General features: G+C 43.2%; 1 protein-coding gene across 1 annotated transcript in view; it reads right to left on the bottom strand.

Moving 5' to 3' along the window:
• The window catches only part of LOC126109803 (uncharacterized), a 73,309-nt gene extending 50,890 nt beyond the window's left edge, over positions 1 to 22,419 (bottom strand). The window contains exons 1-3 of the mRNA XM_049914863.1: positions 22,358 to 22,419; positions 21,923 to 22,201; positions 696 to 897 (exon numbers count right to left, since the gene is read on the bottom strand). Of these exons, the coding sequence (XP_049770820.1) occupies positions 696 to 897; positions 21,923 to 22,122 (402 nt within the window). The 5' untranslated portion in view covers positions 22,123 to 22,201; positions 22,358 to 22,419. The remainder of the gene's footprint in view (positions 1 to 695; positions 898 to 21,922; positions 22,202 to 22,357) is intronic.
• Between the last annotated feature and the right edge of the window lie 1,469 nt (positions 22,420 to 23,888).

Below are 23,888 nucleotides of genomic sequence, written 5' to 3'. Positions count from 1 at the left end.
TGGCAATACTTATTTGCAGTAGATTGCTGTCTGTTACATTTATATTTAATTAACGTAACATTACACTTTTTGAGTGTGTTCTGCTCTTCTTCAGGCGTGTTTACATCCACAATAACAATAATCACATTAATACAGAATACCTAAAACCCAAATTTTGTGCACTGTTGTGCTAATGGAGGGCTACTGGGGTTTGCGGGGAGATTGGGGACGTCTAGTGGTATCAGCTGTTACTGTTCTGTCAAGGAACTCTGCAATATGTCTCTCATTGCATGTTGAGTTGGACAACACAGCCTCTGTGGAATGCATTCAGGTAGTTCTGAATCAATTGCTGTCATGCCATACTGATGTGATATATTTTAACACATCAGCTGTTCACTTACAATTTTGACGTTCTATAGCTTCATTTGCACAGTTTTTCCTCTGGTGGCCTGGCGGTATTCTTGTGTAACATTACACTGTAGCACTGACAGTGGTCTTGATGTAATTCAGTGCAAAACACACTTTATATATATGTAAACAATATACACTTAAGACAATTTCTCAAAACATGTAGCGTTACTGTAAATTGAACATAAATTAAATGTAAATGTGACTGGTAGCAGCTTACCAGAAATAACACTTAGGCATTACGATCACAGTTAACTAATCTGTAAGAGCCAGTGTCTACACTCAGACACAAACTCTGGGAGACTTACCGAGCTGCTGAGTGTTTGCTTGCCATCCAAGTGCAGCTCTGTGAGTCTGTGGCAATTGGTGTAGAGCGTACAGAGAACACTGTACGTGATGGGGCGCCAAACATGGACCTTCCTCAAGTTTGGAGCACTGCGGAAAATCTCTATCGCCTCCTGGTCTGGATTTCCACTCTTCCAGATACGTGTGCCTATGCGACACCAGGTCCTGTAACATAATAATACGATGACACCTCATTCTAGAACAGTACCTACAACATGTGTGAATGCAACTGCCTTACACAATGACAAAACTCTCATGTAACCTATGTTAAGCTTCTATAATGACAACTTTGTCATACATTAATCCCCAAGCACTTGTGTAGAAAAACCCTGCTTTATAGAAAATGGTAACATCTGGCACTGGGAAGGAAAACAATTGCTACCTTTTCAAAACACTGGTTTCTCCACACAGCAATAGAAACTGGGGATTGTAGAAAATGAAAAAAGACCCATTACTGCAGCAGAAAGAGAGAGAACAACAGACATGAGCCGAAAAATTATAGTCGACATCCAGTTTTATAAAGTTTCCTATTATTTACATGGCAGACTTGTTGCCATCTCCGGGCAAGACATGTGAAGTGTTTCAACAACAGACAAAAAGGAAATAGCAAGAGAAGCTGAGAGATCGATCAGTACTAACCAGTTTTGTGTTTCTTGCACTACTTCTTGTCAATAGCCACACTGTAATGGAGCTGATCAATGCTACACTCGTTCTTTATGGAATAACACGATACAAAACAATTTCCCCCGGGGTCCCGCAGGGTCCAGTACTGGATGCGTGTAGAGTGCCCAGATGGCTACGGGCATATACGAACACCTGGCAAGTAGAACGGCCAGATAGTTAAGGGCATTCATTTACGTCCAGCAGGTGGAAGGCCTGACAGCTGGATACGGGAACAGGTAAACGCACACAACAGAATGGTGACTCGCTGTCGTCCACATTTCAACATTTTTGCTACCACCTTTGTTAATTGTTATTCTTTGTAATGCTAGAGAGGGCTACAGCTTTCACCTGCTTCTGGTTCCTTTCTGCTTATGACCACATCAAATACATAAATTTTAACTTCCTAATGAACACCAGACAAATTACACAAATACATATAATCTGAAGGGCATATCATTATCCTAATAAACTGACATATCAATCAGATGTTACAAAAGGCAAACAGTGCACCGGAATACTTGCAATTTCTCAAGGACACTTACCACACGCAGAACAGAAAATGCCACGCGTGGCCAAGTAACTGTAATTTGATTCCGTGATCTATGAAGTAAATATGATACAAAGAAGTACGATGTGAAAGAGCACGAATTGTCCTACAGAACTGAATGTATCAGATGTCGCGAAAAGTGAACAGTGGAATAAAATACATGCCATTTCTCAGCAACACTCAATGCTGCACGGAACACAAGACTGTCTGAATACTGAGGGTTTTCGCTACGAACCGTTCAGTTTGAAATTTTATATCTGGAAGATATTGGCCAAATGTTAACAAGATTTTAGTAGGTTACAGGTATATCTTCCTATCATAAATCTCAAGTTATAGAATTTTCCAATCAGAAATACATGTGTTCTTATTATTTTTATAAAGTAACTTTTTCTCAGCCTATGACAAACCTACAACAGAACGCTTGCATTAGTTCTGAATTTCTATCTTGTGGTTATCAAAAACAGCAACCACTGTGACTGCAGTGTGACAGTGATTTTATAAACAATATAGCTGAAGAGTGGCTCTTTGTACACTGGAATGTCCAATTAGCTTACAGTGGCTGTAGTGTGCAGTGATCATAGCGCTAAGTCGGCCACCCGTTGGCAAGGTGCACAATACCTTCGGCACCCTTTAGCAGGTCGGGTAGGCTGTACACTCGGCCCTAGCTTCTGCTAAACAGTTAATGACTTACCACTAAATATCGGTAATCGTTCGGGCTTGGTCGCAGGTGACACCTCGGTCCTGACAGAAAACAACACTATTGAAAAAATTTCAGGCAATGTACAAAATTTTCTACAAAAACAAATCTCAGTGTCATAAGAATGGAATAAAACTGAATGATACAGAGACCCATATAATGTGCTTTGTCTCTTAAATCATCAGCAAAGTGCCCATAGACTTCTTGACAAGTATGCTAAATACTCTACCTTATGCAATGTTTTTTTTATCTGGTGCCACTCATATGGGCACAAGAAAGACCATCTATGATTGTTATTTTGAAATGGTTATTCGGTATGGGATATTATGTGGGGAAATTCTACAAACAGCATAAGGCTATTAATATTATGTAACTATATTTTATAAATATATTACTCTTCAGAAGAAAATCATTAAAAACGTGTGCTGCCAATAAAAATGAGTTGTGTCACTCATCATTTAAACAATCAAAAATAGTAATCATTCCTTCAGTGCACATTTTTGAAATAACCATTTTAAACTTGATAGTACTGCCTTAACCATAGCTACAGTTCTCATCACAAGAAGAACTTCAAACTTCATTCACATCACTTAAAGCTTTGTGCTCAGACATCACTGTACACGGAGCCAAAAATATACAATAAACTACAAGGTAGGAACGTACACTGACAGAAAAAAATCAGAACACCAAGGAGGAGTTGTATGACATAAATGGAAGTTTATACACATGTTTCTATATCTGAAAGATGACATCTATTTAAATTTACTGCCAGTCGCATATGGCATAGAATGGAGAAGATCAGCTGGACTGATAAAGTCAGGAAGGAAGAAGTACTAAGGAGGGTTGGGGAAGAATGGAGGATGTTGCTGACGGTGAAGAACAGGAAATTAAACTGGATAGGCCACAATCTAAAACCAGATTGCATTCTAGTAGAGGCAATTGAAGGTTTTATTCCGGGAAAGAGAGGGAAGGCCAGAAGAAGGTTCCAGATGCTGGATAACGTCAGCAGGCAATTCGTACTACACCACACAGTAGTTGTTCCACCTGATGCAGAACATTAACTTATGTGGATACGCCCAGGTCCTTGTATGGGGAGTTGCTGTTTTGTTTGGGCTCAGCTATTTCTTCCTTTCCCTTGTTTTAGCATAAATACATCATTTTTCATCGCCAGTAATGATACAGGATAGGAATGGTTGGCACTCTTCACAAGCCGAGATGCACATATCGCGCCCCACTGATTTTTGTGATTTTGCCTTAGAGCATGCGGTACCCATACATCTGATTTCTGAACCTTCCCCATTGCATGCAAATGCCACACAATAGTGGAATGATCACAGTTCATCACATCTGCCAGTTATCGAGTACACTGACGTGAATCATTTTGCGTTAACGCATTTAAATAACCTTTGTCAAATCTCGAAGGTCTTCCTGAAAGTGGAGATCACTAATGTCAGAACGATCTTCCTTTAAATGAGGAAACCATTTTTCTTGCTGTGCTCTGTCCAATGGCATTATCCCCATACATGGAACATATGTTTCTGGCTGCCTCCACTGCTGTCAACCTGCTATCGAACACAAACAGGAGAATATGTCAGAATGTTCAAATTTCTCCTCTTGGCACTGTGTTTCCTAGTGTCCACAGCTCCACTCTATCTCCCAATGACAATATGTAAATTCAAATAGTAACAGTGAACTACAAATTAAAAAAATTACAACCAATAAATAAACCCCACAGCAACCAGAATTATGACATGCAAAACAAAAATGCTACAAGAATGAGATTTTCACTCTGCAGCAAAGTGTGCGCTGATATGAAACTTCCTGGCAGATTAAAACTGTGTGCCGGACCGAGACTTGAACTCGGGACCTTTGCCTTTCGCAGGCAACTGCTCTACCAACTGAACTACCCAAGCACGACTCACGCCCCGTCCTCACAGCTTTACTTCTGACAGTATCTCATCTCCTACCTTCCAAACTCTGCAGAAATTCTCCTGTGAACCCTGCAGAACTAGCACTCCTGGAAGAAAGGATATTGCGGAGACATGGCTTAGCCACAGCCTGGTTCGCAGGAGAGCTTCTGTAAAGTTTGGAAGGGAGGAGACGAGATACTGGCAGAAGTAAATCTGTGAGGACGGGGCGGGAGTTGTGCTTGGGTAGGAAGTTTCAAAAATGCTACAAGCTTATGCACCCATCTAAGATGCGAATGAACAGTATTTCATAAAAATTCATTAACGTGTGAGGCCCTTAACACCATGAGGGATTAATGTGAATTACTTCGACCTCACACCAAACATAACATGTTGCCATGGTAGTGGTCTTCTGTCTATCCTATGCAAGCCTCCTCATCTCGGTGCAACTATTGCAACCTACGTGCAGTTGAGTCTGCTCACTTTTTGTTTTGGTTTTAGGGCGCAAAACTGCTATGGTCATTAGTGCCTGGTCCGTGACTTAGGAAACAGTAAAAACCGAAAATGGAAACCAGCAGCAGTGGGAACGAAACTAAAAAAATTGGAGGAACTAAAAGCAGAAGGAAGGCTTAAAAATCCACTACAGAAAGGGGTTGGTTGTCCAAAAAAAAAAAAAAAAAAAAAGCTTCAAATGACTGACGTCATTTCACTGGCACTAATAAACTTGAGAACGTGATCGGCCGAGCGCGTGTCATCTGCTAAAATTGACGATATATCAGGTGACAGCTGTAGACGGGCGCGTAACGGAGTAAAACAGGGGCACTCAATTAAAAGGTGTCTTACCGTCCACAGCTGAGAGCAGTGGGGACAAAGTGGGGGAGGATCGCCGCTTAACAGATGTCGATGACTAAAAATACAGTGCCCTATCTGGAGTCTAGTTAAAATTACCTCCTCCTGACGACGCGTTCGGGAGGAAGAGGTCCAAGCACAAGGAAGAGCTTTCATGTCCCACAATTTATTATGGGGAAGTGTCGACCAATGTGCGTGCCACAAAAGAACATGACGACATAAAACGCTCCGTAGATCGGCAATGGGAATCGATTGAATAGCTGGCCGAAGAAGAGAGACTGCAGCCTTGGCCGCAATATTGGCCGCATCATTTCCACAGATACCAACGTGTCTCGGGAGCCAGAGGAACGCCACCGAGACGCCCCCCAGGTGGAGCAAGCGCAGACAGTCCTGAATCCGGTGGACCAGAGGGTGCACAGGGTAAATAGCTTGGAGACTGAGGAGAGAGCTGAGAGAATCTGAGCAGATAACGTACTGTATCCGCTGATGGCGGCAGATATAGTGGACAGCCTGGAGAACAGCGTAAAGCTCCCGAACACTGGTCGGGAAGCCGAAATTGATTTAGGGTGTTGCCAACAATATAGGCACTCCCTACACCTAACAATGTTTTCGAGCCATCAAAATAAATGTGGCTTCCTTCATTTGTGCACATAGAGCAGCAAATGCCCGACGATAAACAAGTGAAGTGGTACCATCCTTGGGAAATCGACAAAGGTCTCGGAGCAGGCAGATCCGGGGTCGGAGCCAAGGCGGTGCTGTACCCCAAGCTGTCAAGAAGGTTTTAGGAAAGTGGAAGGAAAGAGAATGGAGCGGTTGACGAAAGTGGACTCCCGGTGGTAGTAGGGAGGAGGGGCGGCCTGCATACCCTACATCAAAGGAGGCGCCGAAAAAAATGTCATGGGCAGGATAAGCAGGCATGGAAGACAGATGGCTTGCATAACGACTCAGAAGGACCACTCGCCGATTAAACAGCGGAGGTTCATCAGTCTCAGCATAAAGGCTTTCCACAGGGCTGGTGTAAAAAGCTCCAGACACTAAACGTAATCCACGGTGGTGGATAGAGTCGAGACACCAAAGAAGAGACGGCCGAGCAGAGGAGTAGACTATGCTTCCGTAGTCCAATTTCGAGTGCACTAAGGCGCGATAGAGGCGGAGAAGGACCACTCGGTCCGCTCCCCAGGAGGTACCATTCAGGACACGGAGGGTGTTGAGGGATCGCAGACAGCGAGCCGAAAGATAGGAAACGTGGGAGGACCAGCACAGTTTTCTGTCAAACATGTTGTTGTTGTTGTGGTCTTCAGTCCTGAGACTGGTTTGATGCAGCTCTCCATGCTACTCTATCCTGTGCAAGCTTCTTCATCTCCCAGTACCTACTGCAACCTACATCCTTCTGAATCTGCTTAGTGTATTGATCTCTTGGTCTCCCTCTACGATTTTTACTTCTCTTCTCCCCAATCCTATTCAATACCTCCTCATTAGTTACGTGATCTACCCACCTTATCTTCAGCATTCTTCTGTAGCACCACATTTCGAAAGCTTCTATTCTCTTCTTGTCCAAACTAGTTATCATCCATGTCTCACTTCCATACATGGCTACACTCCATACAAATACTTTCAGAAACGACTTCCTGACACCTAGATCTATATTCGATGTTAACAAATTTCTCTTCTTGAGAAACGCTTTCCTTGCCATTGCCAGTCTACATTTTATATCCTCTCTACTTCGGCCATCATCGGTTATTTTACTCCCTAAATAGCAAAACTCCTTTACTACTTTAAGTGTCTCATTTCCTAATCTAATTCCCTCAGCATCACCCGACTTAATTTGACTACATTCCATTATCCTCGTTTTGCTTTTGTTGATGTTCATCTTATATCCTCCTTTCAAGACACTGTCCATTCCGTTCAACTGCTCTTCCAAGTCCTTTGCTGTCTCTGACAGAATTACAATGTCATCGGCGAACCTCAAAGTTTTTACTTCTTCTCCATGAATTTTAATACCTACTCCGAATTTTTCTTTTGTTTCCTTTACTGCTTGCTCAATATACAGATTGAATAACATCGGGGAGAGGCTACAACCCTGTCTCACTCCTTTCCCAACCACTGCTTCCCTTTCATGCCCCTCGACTCTTATAACTGCCATCTGGTTTCTGTACAAATTGTAAATAGCCTTTCGCTCCCTGTATTTTACCCCTGCCACCTTCAGAATATGAAAGAGAGTATTCCAGTCAACATTGTCAAAAGCTTTCTCTAAGTCTACAAATGCTAGAAATGTAGGTTTTTTCCTTTTCTTAATCTTTCTTCCAAGATAAGTCGTAAGGTCAGTATTGCCTCACGTGTTCCAACATTTCTACGGAATCCAAACTGATCTTCCCCGAGGTCGGCTTCTACCAGTTTTTCCATTCGTCTGTAAAGAATTCGCGTTAGTATTTTGCAGCTGTGACTTATTAAACTGATAGTTCGGTAACTTTCACATCTGTCAACACCTGCTTTCTTTGGGATTGGAATTATTATATTCTTCTTAAAGTCTGAGGGTATTTCGCCTGTCTCATACATCGTGCTCACTAGAAGGTAGAGTTTTGTCATGACTGACTCTCCCGAGGCCATCAGTAGTTCTAATGGAATGTTGTCTACTCCCGGGGCCTTGTTTTGACTCAGGTCTTTCAGTGCTCTGTCAAACTCTTCACGCAGTATCTTATCTCCCATTTCATCTTCATCTACATCCTCTTCCATTTCCCTGTCAAACATAAGACCCAAGAATTTAACGACGTCTGAAAATGGAAGGTTGACAGGACCTAGATGTAAGGAGGGCGGAAGAAACTCCTTACGTCGCCAAAAATTAACACAAACGGTCTTACTGGGAGAAAAACGGAAGCTGGTGTCGATGCTCCAAGAGTGGAGGTGATCGAGACATCCTTGAAGACGTCGTTCAAGAAGGCTGGTCCGTTGAGAGCTGTAGTAGATCACAAAATCGTCCACAAAGAGGGAGCCCGAGACATCAGGAAGGAGACAATCCATAATTGGATTGATGGCAATGGCAAACAGTACAACACTCAGCACCGAGCCCTGGGGTACCCCGTTTTCTGGGGAGAAAGTACGGGAGAGAGTAGTGTTCACCCGCACCCTAAATCTGCGCTCTGCCATAAATTCGCAAAGAAAAACGGGGAAGCCAACCTCGAAAGCCCCAAGAGAACAGTATGCGGAGGATACCTGTCCTCCAACAGGTATCGTATGCTCTCTCCAGATCAAAAAATATTGCTACTGTTTGTCGTTTCTGGAGAAAATTGTTCATGATATAAGTGGAGAGAGCAACAAAATGGTCAACTTCAGAACGATGCTTTCGGAATCCGCATTGGGCAGGTGTTAAAAGACTGCGGGATTCCAGCCACCAAGCTAAACGGTAATTCACTATACGCTCCAAAACCTTACAGACACTACTCGTGAGAGAAATGGGGCGATAGCTAGAGGGGAGATGTTTGTCCTTTCCAGGTTTCGGAACAGGAATGACGATAGCTTCCCGCCATCGTCTGGGAAAAGAACTGTCGGTCCAAATTCGATTATAAAGGCGAAGGAGGTAACGCAGACTATGGGTTGATAATAGCAGCAACATTTGGATGTGGATACCGTCCGGTCCTGGGGCAGAGGAGTGAGAAGAAGAGAGTGCATGTTGGAGTTCCCGCACGGAGAAAACAGTATTGTAGCCTTCGCGATTTTGAGAGGAGAAAGCAAGAGGTCGCACTTCCGCTGCATGTTTCTTCGGGAGAAACGCTGGCGGGTAATTTGAAGAGCTCGAAATCTCAGCAAAGTGCTGACCCAATGAGTTAGAAATTGCGACGGGGTCCACTAATGTATCATGCGCGACAGTGAGCCCAGAGACCGGGGAGAAACTAGGCGCACCTGAGAACCGTCCAAGCCGACTCGAAACTTCCGAGGAGGGAGTGAAGGTGTTAATGAGCTAATGAAGAATTTCCAGCTTGCCTTCTTGCTATCGCAGATGACACGACGGCATCGCGCTCGGAACTGCTTATAGCGGATACAGTTGGCCAAAGTAGGATGGTGGCGGAAAATGCGAAGAGCACGTCGCCGCTCACGTATTGCGTCACGGCATGCCTCGTTCCACCAAGGAACTGGGGGGCGCCGGGGCAATTCGGAGGTGCGTGGTACTGAACATTCCGCAGCTGTAAGAATAACGTCGGTAATGTGTGTGACCTCATCGTCAATGCTGGGAAGGTGACGGTCATTGAATGTCGCTAGAGACGAAAAAAGTGTCCAGTCGGCCTGGGCAAACTTCCAGCGTCTCGGGCGCATATATGGCAGTTGAGGCTGCAGTCTAAGGACACATGGAAAGTGGTCACTCGAGTGTGTATCATCAAGGGCGAACCATTCGAAGCACCGAGCTAGCGGAACAGTACCGACCGCAAGGTCCAAATGAGATAAATTTGTCGTGGAGGCAGACAAAAATGTAGGGACCCCAGTGTTGAGGCAAACTAAATCCACTTGGTGGAAGACGTCTAGCAATAGTGAGCCACGTGGACAAGGATGTGGAGATCCCCAAAGCGGGTGGTGGGCATTGAAGTCCCCAACCAGCAAATAGGGGGGTGGAAGCTGACCAAGAAGATGAAGGAGATCAGCTCGTGCCATTGGTGTGGACGATGAAATGTATACAGTACAAAGAGAGAACGTGTATCCAGAAAGGGAAAGACGAACGGCGACAGCTTGGAAGGAAGTGTTTAAATGGATTGGGTGATAATGGAGAGTATCATGGAGAAGAATCACGAGTCCTCCATGGGCTGGAGTGCCTTCAACAGAGGGGAGATCATATCGGACGGACTGAAAATGGGGGAGAACAAAGCGGTCATGGGGACGCAGCTTTGTTTCCTGAAGACAGAAGATGACCGGCGAGTAGGATCGTAAGAGGATCGACAATTCATTCCGATTGGCTCGAATGCCGCGGATATTCCAGTGGATAATGGACATAGGGTGAACAGAAAATGGAGGAATGTGACCAAGGTTGCTGTCAACTCAACGACTGCTCAGAGCTTGCGACCGACAGCATGGAATGGCATTCAGCCGAAGGCAGAAGATCCTGATCCATAGGTTGTTCAGGAGCAGCTCCTGCCACCAGCGATCAGCCAGTTGATCGGCCGCCAGCAGTGCGCCTCGGCGACACAGAAGACGGCCGAGGGCGATTTCCGCCAGGTGGTGCTGTAGATGGGACACACCTTGGCGGAGAAGGAGATGAACTGGGTTTCTTTATAGCCTTCTTGGAATTATGATGTTTAGATGAAGGACAAACCGACGGTTGTGAAGTTGGGGTACGTAAAAAATCGTCACGAGTATGCTCTTTTTTCGAAGTCTTGGTGTCTGACTTTTGGGCTCGAGATTTAGCAGAACCCGATGAAGGGTGAGCCATAGAGTGGGCAGGCGAAAGTGGTGAGGCTGAACGGGCGATCTTTGCGCTGGCCGATCTGACGACCGTGGTACTAAAGGTGAGGTCGCAAGTCTGCGTGGCCGCCTCCTTTGTTGGCCGAGGAGAAGCAAGGACAGTGCTGTATTTTCCTGTCTGAGGCACGGTGGGTTGTCGACTGGCGAATAATTTTCGAGCAGCAAAGGTCAACACCTTTTCCTTCACTCTGATTTCCTGGATGAGCTTTTCGTCCTTAAAAACGGGGCAATCTCGAGAGTAAGCAGCGTGGTCACCCATACAGTTGATGCAGCGAGGGGATGGAGGTGGACAAGCACCCTCATGGGCATCCTTGCCACACGTAACACATTTGGCCGGATTGGAACAGGACCGGCTGGTGTGATTGAACCGCTGACACCGATAGCAACGCGTAGGGTTTGGGACGTAAGGGCGAACGGAAATTATCTCATAGCCTGCTTTGATTTTCGATGGAAGTTGAACTTTGTCAAATGTCAAGAAGACAGTGTGGGTTGGAATGATGTTCGTGTCAACCCTTTTCATAACTCTATGAACAGCCGTTACGCCCTTGTCAGACAGGTAGTGCTGAATTTCTTCGTCAGACAATCCATCGAGGGAGCATGTATAAACGACTCCACGCGAGGAATTTAAAGTACGGTGCGCTTCAACCCGGACAGGGAAGGTGTGGAGCAGTGAAGTACGCAGCAATTTTTGTGCCTGGAGGGCACTGACTGTTTCTAACAACAAGGTGCCATTCCGTAATCTGGAACAAGACTTTACAGGACCTGCAATTGCGTTGACACCTTTCTGAATAATGAAAGGGTTGACCATGGAGAAGTTGTGACCTTCGTCAGACCGAGAAACAACAAGGAACTGTGGCAACGATGGAAGAACCGTCTGTGGCTGAGACTCAGTATACTTACGCTTGTGAGCAGACATAGTGGAAGGTGAGGAAACCATTGCGGAAGAATCCCCCACGATTAACGGCGTCTCCAATGGCGCGCTCCTCCCTTGTGGGGGCCCTCTCTGAGGGCACTCCCGCCTTAGATGATTGTTCACACCTCAGGTTACACCTCCCGACAAACGGACGGAGGGACCAATCAGCACTTTCGGAAGGTATCAGCTCGGGTAATCACCCCTCCCTGGGCCTGGCCATTACCAGGGGGTACGTACGTGTCCTACCTGTCTACCCGGGGTGGGGAATTACGCGTTACCCCGTCACCGGCTACGCACAAAAATGCGTGGGTCGGCCTTCAGACACGCACAGAGAGGAAGAAAGAGAAAGGAAAGAAGAGAGGTCTCAAATGCCGCAGCGGAGAAAAGGGTAAAGAGAAGAGGTAAGGAAAAGAGAAGGACAAAGGAAGGAAGAAGACATACAAGCAAAGAAGGCGAAGAAGGCGTTACATTTTTGAGCGTCCGTCTCCGGACGTAGGCACAAACCATACTCCCAGATGGGGAGAAGGGGAAGGAAAGAGCCAGAGGTGAGGGGAGGAGGGGCGAAGATGGGGGATGGGGAAGGATGCGAAAAGGGAAGGTATGCAGCGCGGAAAGGAAGGAGGGCCACATTAGCTCAGGGTCCCGTGCTCGCTACGCACGTATCCACAAAAGAGTTGTGGACCCCCTGGGGGGACAGAGGGAATGCAGGACAAAAGAAAGACTGTTGGACAGAAGATGTGGACACAGTGGGTCAGCAGATATTGGGGATGGGAGGATTATAGCAGTGAAGCATCTGCGTAGTTCGGGAAAGCTCGTCTGGGGGCAGGAAGGACCCAGATGGCACGGGTTGCGAAGTAGCCACGGAACTCTATCACATTATGCTCGGCAATACAGTCTGTCACTGAGCGGTCAATCGTGCTGTCGGCCACAGTTTGGATATGCCATTCAATGGTGGACACCAAGTCAGTAGTCATGCCAACATACAGTGCTGTGGAGAAATTGCTACAGAGTTTATATATGACATGACTACTTTCACAGATGGTCAAGCCTCTGATGGGATAGGATAAGCTTGCGACAGGACTAGAATAGGATGTGCTGGTTACAAGACTCACACCTGGTTGTTCTGCAGGGATGTGACTCCTGTGGCAAGGGGTTAGGAGTGTGAGTGCCATAGCAATGCATCAGGATGTTGTATAGTTTGGGTGGGCAATACAACAACACTTTTTGAGGAGTAGGAAAGACTGTGGGTAGGATGTCCCATTTCCGGGCACCATAATCGACAGTCAGAGCCCTGGTCGAGGTGCCACTTTGCAGCCAATTCTTCATGGAGCAGGCATCCCAGAACCATCTCATCGAAGTTCTAGCCTTGTCCCAATCCCCATAGTGTGAACATTTCTTTGCTACATATCCCTCCGGCCAAATCCGACACTGAGTCTTGCCTCTCTCAGATCGTATAACTATCCAACTGTGACCCATCGCCTCTCATACCTAACCTGTCCTTACCTTCCAGGAATTCTTTACCTTTAACTTTGCCTCACTACCCTACTCCAGGTCCTTTCTCAAGAACTCCAAATTTCTCAACAGAAGAAACAACAGCCATCTACAATCTCAACACAAACCCTGATTTTATAACGCTCCCTGCAGACAACAGCTCCCGCACTGCCACGATGAATCTTAGCCAATTCACACACACACACACACACACACACACACACACACACACACTCTCTCTCTCTCTCTCTCTCTCTCTCTCTCTCTCTGCGAATTGGATGAAGGCTAACATTCAGAGACTTAGTTGGGAAACACTGTAACATTCTCCACATAGCCTGGATCTTTCACCATGAGATTTTTACATTCGCAACCTGATTATAGACATGTGTGAATATTGGTTTCAATTGGGTGAGGAAGTGGAAGAGTGGGTGGGGTTATGGATCCGTCAGTGGCCTATGGTGTTCCACAAAATACGAATTGAATGTCTCATCTCCCAGTGGGATAAATGTCTAAACATGTGTTGCAATTACTTTTGAATGGAACCATTCCATGGTACCGTTGTGGCAGGTTTTTGGTTTTCATTTGACTGCCCCTCACCTGTATACTCTAGCTCACTACATGATTCATCCAAAAGGCAGCAAAGTTTTAGTCCTCTTTTGTGTCCCTGTCAATGACTTGATGCTCCTATTCGGTGAGTTACCTTGTTTACTCACAAATTATTTACATTCTGCCTAAACCTTCCTTAACATATCTAAACATTACTTACAATAGTCTATACAATAAATAATGTTATAATGCAAGACTCAACTGCTGTGAGGAACTCTCATTACAAACAAAATCAGCATGCTACAATAAACCCTTTCAACTTAAGATTTGAAAATCTTGGGCTTATCATTCACATTTTTCAAATATACTGGACACCTATTGCAAATGAAAGCTGCAGAGCAGTGCACACCTATATGTACAGTGGTTAAAGAAGTTTTGAGGGCAAATCTTTTAGGTCCAGTGTTCAATGGGAATGTGACAGTCAATTAACCACACATCCTATGAGAGTGCAGGTACAGTGCTGGCACAGTAAAAATTCTGATATGCTCAAACAATTGCCTTTATTACAGAGCGATTTGGCTGCACTTTTCTTGGTTAGTGATACAAATATTTTATGCGACTTCACAGAATTGTCCCAAAATCTAATAAAACCTGTTATAATACAGTGGAAGAATGCAAAGTAAACAAGCTTTGACTTTATACTAGCATCAAAAAGGGAGATTATCCTCATAGAAGAGAGAGCAGCATTTGGTTTTGAACGAAGACAGTAAAAATGCCACACACTTGTTCAACCTAACAATTAGTTAACAGTCGCTTATCAACAGGGGAAGTGCATTTTGTCTACTTTCAAGCTTGATTTCATGTCGGTGGAAGACAAACCGGAAACAGGTAACAGGCATAGCCACGTCATTTAGAAATGCGCACAAGTGTTCTGCTACATGCTTATGTTATACAAGTTCAGAAGGTATAAAAATAAATACTGAAAAATGAAGGAACAGAATATTGTTTAATTTTTTGTGCTTTTGTTTCACCTTGCAAGATCAATGAGCTGAAGTCTAGATCAGGGCCAGCAGCTCACCTGCTGCAATATGCCAGTTTCACGTAGCCAATGGAATGATTCTTTGACACAACCAATAAGAGACGAGAACAGAGGCAATGTATTTCTAGCACCAAAAATGTGGTGCCAAAATTGAAACCATAGTGCTGTTAGTTGTTTTTCAGTGTATTGGTGAGTTTCGAGAGGAATATTTTATGATTATGGCAGAGAGTGTTTCAAGGTAGACTGATTTAAATGCCTTAGTTGCAAAGACACAAAATTGCAGCAAATTTGGTGGAAAAAGACTCATAAGAGCTGAAGGTTTGTGTGGATGGAATCAACTGGAAGTGCAGCAAAATCCACCACTGGATCAATTTTTTTTATTAAATCATGGGAGAAGGCAGGTGATCAATGTTTATTAATACTAGACATTAATTAAATATACTAATAAACACTGATCAACCTACCTTCTCCCATGATTTAATTAAAAAACACTGACTGACACACACACACACACACACACACACACACACACACACACACACAGTGTGCTTGTACAGATCAATTGCGTAGGCACCCAGGGCACAGAAATATTTAACTGGCTTTTCAAATATGTCATCGGTTGCATCACAGTCCTTGTTTTGGAAATAATAGCACAGTTTAAATAGCAGTGACTCAAAGAGGGAACAATTAAATTTCTAATCCTCATCCACAACAATGTTTCACCCTTCCAACAACATGTATTACTTCGAAACATGTCGTCTGCCTGCTGCTCTCTCACTGGCTGTGTAACAAAAATAGCTGACACACCTTCTTTTGTTCTCATCCTAACTCACAGCAAACACTGACAACATTCTTGCACGAAACACCTAAGTATGCCACTGGCCCTATTCTAAACTTTTACCAATTAAGGCAACATCAAACATTCACTGAACTTTACTATGCATGAAATGCTATCAGTAAACTTCAAAAATTGCACTGCATTGTGTAAACACTTAAAATGAATAGTAAAAATTACTGCTACAACAGCAGTAGCAGCTGACCGGCAGGGGTGTGGGCAATAGTGCAATTGTCTTAACAGCTACACTGAAGCAGTCTGTCTGGACTGTAGAAACACAATTATGGATTAGCATTTCTGCAGATAGAATCAACTGCAATTTGCTGTAATGCATGCTGTGTCATGTACACCTTCCAAGTGGAAAAACTGAATGTGGCAGTGCAGACTGGATACAGCAGCACACAGCCATTCTTGAACTAACGTATTCTAAACAATGCCAAGCAGTTTCTGTTGGTACGTCTCTTCTTATTGTCTGCTGCCATGCAGTTTCTAACACATCTTGCAGTAAGTGCAAGTCCACTATTTCTTGAGTATCTCTCAAAATGGGCATGTGTAATTGTGTGGTACAGTAACCATCACTACAGACAGTTCAATGCCTCCATAAATGCAGGCACTTTTATGATGACAGGCCTAACATATCTGACACTTGCTGTATTTAGAAGTAATACACTATATCATCCATCAACTAAAGCTCTACCTACTGTGTGTTGTAGGCACTGTTAGAAATTGCATTACAGAAGCATTAGATTTCACCCGTTTGCTTTGATCCACGACCTCATCAATATGGCGGAAACCGCCACTCTCAGCATATCCAATATGGTGACAATGATTTCACTACATACGCACAACAACAAACTTGAAAAAACACAAAAATGACACAATAACGTCTCACTCCAAACAATCAGAACAACCATGGACAATTGGGTGTTTAGGGCAGGGATAAGCTAAATATGCAACAAAAAACACTGCATGATCAAAAAAATAAATAAAAAAATTACAGCATTCTGCTACACCAACAAAAACTACGGGAATTGGACATTACCCTTGATCTATATAGCTCAACCTCAGCAGTTAATTCCAAAGATCCAACACCTACAACTATGAAAAGTGGAACCAAAGTCCAAACAACTCATAAATCTAACATCACTACATCGATTAAAACCTAACCAACTTATCATAAATAGACAAAACATCACAAATATTATAGATTAACCCAAAACAAAGATCACCAACAACAACATCCAGCAATACGATCTAGGTTGCCCCCCCCCCCCCCCCCACACACACACACACACACACACACACACACACACACACACACACACCAAACTTACCACCCATAAACCAACCCCAAACCACTCACATCACATGTAATCACAAATTAAAAAACATAAAAATAAACCAAAAACAATCACACCTTATGAAACTACAAGGGCTGTTAAATAAAGAATGGCCCTTCTCAAAGTAGTCTCCCATGAATGCGATGCACTTGTCCCAGTGTTTCTGCCAGTCTTCAAATACATGCTGGAAACCATTTTGGGTCAACAGAAGTGTCCGATCCCACGCGTCGGCTTTGACCTGTGACGTAAGGGTGTTGTCGTGTGTGATGTCATGACGGCGCAGAGTTTGGTTTGTGAGTGTGACTTGTTTGTAGATGTCGTCGTGTTGTGGTTTGTTATGCTCTCTGGTGGTATGTTCAGGGTTTTCGTTTGTGTGGTGTAATGGGCTCAGTTTGCTTTTGCTCATTATCCAGAATTGTTCGAGTGTCAGCTGTGTTTGTAGTGGAATTCGTTTCAGTGAGTTAACGATTTTGTGTGAAGGATAATTTAGTGTTGTTTGCTGTACATCATGTGGTAATCTTAGTAAAATTAATTGGTAGTTGTTTTTGTTCAGGAATGGATGACGGATAAAATTAACAGTGCGCAGGTCAAGGTCCTCATAATGTGTACGTACTGACATTATATGCGCCATATTGGAATTGTGGTTCATGGTTGTTTCTGCCATATTTGTGATGTCATGGGTCAAAGCAGACGGGCGGGATCGGACGCTTCCGTATTTCCACCATTTTTTGAGAGGTCCTTCAAAATTGTCCATGCAGCCTTCACCACTGCTTCTGATGATTGATAATGCCTCCCATGAAGACGTTTCTTCATGTTAGGAAATAGAAAAAAAATCACATGGGGCTAAATCACGACTATACGGATGGCAAGGGATGCACTTCACGTTGATTTTGCAAGATATTCAGCAACAACATTGGCAATATGCGGCCGCGCATAATCATGATGCAGCATCCAGCCTGCTTCAGGGAAATGTGGTCTTTTGCACCTGATATGAACTTGCAATGTTTTCAGGACATCCCTGCAGTATTGCCCAGTTACTGATGTGTGCGCAGGTACAACATGCTGATAAACCTATGAATATCAAAGAATGAAATGATCATAACTTTCCCAGCAGAAGCAACCACTTTTGCTTTTTTCAGGGTTGGTGATGAAGGAGATTTCCGCACTGAGCTTTGCTGTTTGCTCTCATGATCTAAATGATGTAGCCAAGTTTCATCAGCAGTGATTACATTTGAAAGAAACTCCGGATCTTCCTCTAACATCAACTTTAACTGCATGCAGACCTGCAAGTGAATGTCCTTTTGTTCAGGAATCAACAGCCTTGGAACTCATCGTGCACAAACACGTATCATGTAATTTTTCTGTCACCAACATGTGGGTGGCATCCAATGAAATGTTCAGTATTTCAGAAAGTGATCTTAAGGTAATTCGTTGATCCTCTCTCATAATGACAGCAGTAGTGTTGATGTTTTCTTCTGTAAGAGCAGTAATTCGAGCACTGGGTCCACCTTCCTTTAAAATTGATTGTCTCCCCTCTTCAAACATTTTAATCCACATTCAAGCTGTGCTGTAGGAAAGAACAGACTCTCCATAGGCCTCCTGTAACACTGTATAGGCCTCAGCTGAAGATTTGTTGAGACAAAAGCAGAATGTCACAGCAGCATATTGTTCCTCGCATGTTACCTCCATTGCAATGGTAGGCGATACTGAACATGTCTGACCTGGCCTGCCTCTCACAGATGGGAACCAGGAGTCCCAACAACGGAACTACTACGGCGTGTTTGTTGCACATTAAGCTAACAGAATATCATAAGATTAAATTTTAGTGCAAGAAATTATGACCATAAACAATTATGATCATTCTTTACTGAACAGCCCTCGTATAATAACAACAACCAAACTGGTCTCGAAACATCCCCCCCTCCACCCACAACCCACGTGATTAACTCCACAACCATTACTAGCAACACCCCCCCCCCCCCCCAACCCAGAAAACACCCATACAAACCCAACTCCTTAAACTCACCATCAGCCTATACACCTGCCCGACAGCCCTCAAACAAATGTGAAAAATACTATGATTCCCTTGGACGCTCTTCCGCCAGCAGTACTCATCTAATTGAGATTGCAGGTTGGAAGAGCGCCTCTTCCCCCTTCCTGTTACTGATGTAATTGCCATCAAAAGTCCCTCTATAGTGTTAGTATAAGCCATACTTTCATGATTCTTTAAGTCAATACTGTGATTAACAACTAAATGACCATAACCAGTCTTCCCAAATACTCACAAGACGAACATGCATCAGAGACTACAGTACTACCCTCATCAATATATTCCTCAATCAAATCCATCAATTCCCTCTTACTACAACCCTCCAAAACCCTAAAAACACAAACAGCATACCCACCCCCTGAAATAACAACCCCCCCCCCCCACACCCGCAAACCAACCTGAGAACTACCTCTCCCATGCCCCATCTCACTGAACTGCGATTCATCAATCTCAGCAACCATGCAATGCCCACCCAACTTCCCCCTATACTTGACATACTCAGAACAAACCACTTGACAAAATGAAAACCAATCCAACACCATTCTCTCAATCACACCAATCTCATGTGCACAAAAGCTGATAGAGGACCTTCAACAAAAATAATAAGTCAGCAAATCAATCTCCCTCATGGCCAACCTAGATATCTCAATCAGCTACCACATCAAATCAACCCCCAGATATTGTCCTGCTGACATCACAACATATATGCATCCCTGGTCCGAGCTGCCACAACTCTTGCAATCATCGTATTAATGTATTCTGCAATGAGCCCAAACAAATGCAGAAATAGACATCATATCTTCACCCACCTCCACACAAAATGAGGTGAATTTCACTGTCATATCCATACTTAACACACACAAAAAAAAACTTCTTTCCACACACACACACACACACACACACACACACACACACACACACACACACACACAAGGAAACTTACCAACTCACTGAAAACACTTCCAAACCACATTACAAAACCAACTAAGTACACTCAAAGCGATGTTACCACTATCACAAGCAAAAATCGAATGAACCCAATACAACAAGTTACAGTCAGCACATACACCACCAGAGGACATCATCAAACACAATAACACGACATCTACAAACACAACCAACTCAAAAACTCTGCACTGTAGTGGCATCACACACCACAACACCATTATGTCTCAGGCTAAAGCAGACAGATGGAATCAGATGCTTCCTTTGAACCTTAGAAACCAACGAGACACAGCCTCAGACTGCTCAACTTCTCGAAAATATAGTTTTCGAAGGACGCAATAGCATAATACCCCATGTGCTACAAAACCAATCAAAGTTTTAAATGTTCACTAAATCTCATTTGTCATGTCCAGTAATGATTCAGTGTTAGAAATAAAGTAGTTCAGTTATCTACATAACTGCAAACAGTTTCTTCAACTGCTGCTCTACAGAGTTATTGGGAAAAATCAAGAGTTCTTAGTGGGAAGTCTTCTTTGTTTTACAGTTTGCAATGAGCAAATCAGTACTTACAGTGCAACAAGTGTTACTCATTATGTTTGACCATGTTCCGCTTCCAAGTGAAAGCAATGCAGCAATGAGCTGAAAGCACTATTTTCAGGAAGTAAGAAACTGCCGAGAGACAGACATGGGGCAAGAGCATTTTGTATAGTGCAAGATTTTAATCATTTTGGTTACGGCAGACATACAAAATATGTATTACATGTCTGTCGAATAAACTTCTAGAATCATAATCAACAATATTACGAAAAGGATAGATTGCTGCTCACAGTACAGACAAGATACTGAGTTGCTGACAGGTACAACGAAAAGAGTGTTACGCTTTTCTGAATTAGCCTTTGGCTCACAGCTAAATGTGTAACAGTCGTTTCATAGTGCCTGTCTGCAACTCAATGTATCATCCTTACTATGAGTACGAATCCATCATTTTCCTAATAGTGCTGATATGCCAATCTGTAGTTCAAACTACAGAATCATCAGCACTTGTAATTTCGGCAATACAAAAAACCAAAAGCTCTAAGTAACATTTTCAGTATGCTTTATCAATTGAGTAACAGTGTACAGAAGACATTTTTGTAACATGAGATTTTTTCATACTTATCCAAGGAGAAAGACAACTCTAAACCCAAATTCACTAGAGACAGAGGGTACAAGATTAATTATACAGTAAAAGCCAGTTTGATAATGGCATGAATACATGTGCCACAAACATTTACCCAACAGGTTCCATATATACATAGAAACAAGCACTGAAGGGCATAAAATGAAGTGAGTGTAAACACGAGCTACACACACACACACACACACACACACACTCACACTCTCTCTCTCTCTCTCTCTCTCTCTCTCTCTCTCTCTCTCTCTAGGCCTATATTCTCTCCTCCAATGCTGCAGACTTAAATGCATAAGAAATGTGGGTCATTAATTAGTTGAATAACAAATCAATGCCTCAAACAAATATGCATATTAATGGGTCAGTTGTTAAGCAATATCATGACAAATGTACCATAGGAAGGAAAAGTCTTTTCCACTTCAATGATATGGAATAGTGTGGGTATTGGTTCAATGATGACCCCCTGGAAATCGGCTCTATGTATCAGAATTAATTACTTTACATGAAAATGAAAAAAAGCAGGGCTTTTTTTGTAAACTCACAACAAAGTATGTATACAATATTTATTTCCACTTCAGTTAAGTGATACTAAAATTAGAATGCATTTGAGAAAGAAAACCAGAATACCCACACTTTCAAACCAAGTTTAATAGCGATTTCGGAGCTCAATACACAAAGTTATCACGCTACCGTATTTTGTTAATGCACTACATCAACTATGGAACTGACAAATGTATCAACTGATATCTTACCCGATTCTATATACCTTATCAGTCCACAACTGTGAAGCTTGTGACAGCACTTTCCAGCGAGAGCACACTTTCTGTACAGTGCCTACGAGCTCACTGACTGGCATGTGAGAAAAGATTTTTAATAAAATCTCATCTGGCAAGTCACGAATGCCCACACGCCGGGTTTCTGACTGCTGTGGATTCAAATTTATTACAGACATCTCAGGCTGTAAGCGTGTGTCGTCGGCAATTCCTGGACCAAAAGTCACAATGTACAGAGCGGCTGCAGGTGACGCAGTACTGAAAGAAATAAAACGACCATGTACAAGCATTTAAAAGGAAAAAAACAGGTGTGGTTTCAATTTGACCCTAATCTTAATGTGTGTGATGTCACTGGCGTCAATAGTAAGCATTTTGTACTACAGAAGGCGTTCGCCACAGCCGCACATTGTTTACCTGTTGCTTCTAACGCTTGTCACTTGACACTGCGTAGTGCGCACGCCGCATCGCAAAACAACAAATCAGAAGCGCAACTCCCGCTTTAAAAAACAAAGAGCGACAGCAGCGCCCGAAGTGATATGGAGATGAACTAAAGAGTAAGTAAACATTGTCCGCGTCCTCCGTTGCGTAAATCTTAATTATTTTGTGCTTTTAATTTTTTTTAACACAATCCTTCCGAACTTCCCACGTTATGTTTTTGGCTTCCATCAGAATAAAACAATTTAATCGTAGCTACAACATACTTCAATATAGGCGTGACTGTAACTCGTCTATATCACAATATGAACTGTATTTTTTTTCTTTAAATTGATATGTTTATTCATCCGTATAACAATAAAAATTGTATAGATGACGTCAATTGTGTCTTATGAACTAAAGCATACATGAGTTTATGGTTTATGTTAAAAAGTCCATAAAAGACAAGAAATGATGCTTTATGCGTTTAATCAACACTCAAAACATTGTAGGTGTGAACAAGATCAGAGATGATAACAAGTTTTCTAAGTAATAAGAATGTACACAAAGTTCAGAGACATAATTTCCAAATATTAACACTGGAGTCCGCCACACACTCCCTCCGCAGTGACAGCGGCCATGTAGTTTCGAGGGAAGGTGACCTGTCGACCTGATCTGGTGATCTGTGGTGAGGATGCACTGGCTTGATTGCTGTCTGTTGTCTTGTGAAGGTTGACAGTCCTTGGAATGGAATGTGATGGCATATCCAAAGTGGTGTCTCCTGCTGTGTCTTCCATGTTGTGCGATGAATAGTCTGTCAGAAGGAAGGCTGGTTTCATCGGTCAGTGCTAATAGTTTGTTTTCCTGTTGGCGTCTCCAACTTGAAGTGTTGTCATCGCGAGACAGGACCAGATATGGCCCGTCATATGTTGGCTGAAGTGGTGTTCTGACAACATCATGTCAAATGAAGACAAACTTGCTTGTCATCAGTTGTGGGTGAATAAAGATCTTCTTGTGGTCGTGATGTTCTGTTGGAACTGGTCTTAGGATCCTCATTTGTCCCTTCAGTTTGAAGATGTTCTGTTGGAACTGGTCTTAGGATCCTTATTTGTCCCTTCAGTTTGAAGACGAAGGTTGAGATGTCAGTTACTAATTTATTTTCATGCTCCTGGTAAGCTAATTGCTGAACCATAAGTCATTTCCACTGGCGAGGTACTGACTTGTGGGATTATGTAGGAGTGAAGCCCTGACAGGACCAGAGGAAGCTTTAAAACCCAATCATCAGACATCTGTGCTTTTAAAGCAAATTTTAACTGATGATAACATTGTTCAATTTTTCCATTTGCTGCAGGATGATGTGCTGTAGTTTTGATGTGGATAATGCACAGTGTGCCTGTGAGGCATTTGGAAAGTTGACATTCAAACTGCCTACCGTGATCAGTAGTTATGATATGAGGCATGCCAAACGAGATATCCATGTTGAGACTATGGCAAATGAAACTGCTTCTGCTGTGATGTCGGCTAATGGAAT

Source organism: Schistocerca cancellata, chromosome 12 (genome assembly GCF_023864275.1).
Source record: "Schistocerca cancellata isolate TAMUIC-IGC-003103 chromosome 12, iqSchCanc2.1, whole genome shotgun sequence".
NCBI lineage: Eukaryota > Metazoa > Arthropoda > Insecta > Orthoptera > Acrididae > Schistocerca > Schistocerca cancellata.
This window is presented reverse-complemented; position numbering and strand designations above follow the sequence as displayed.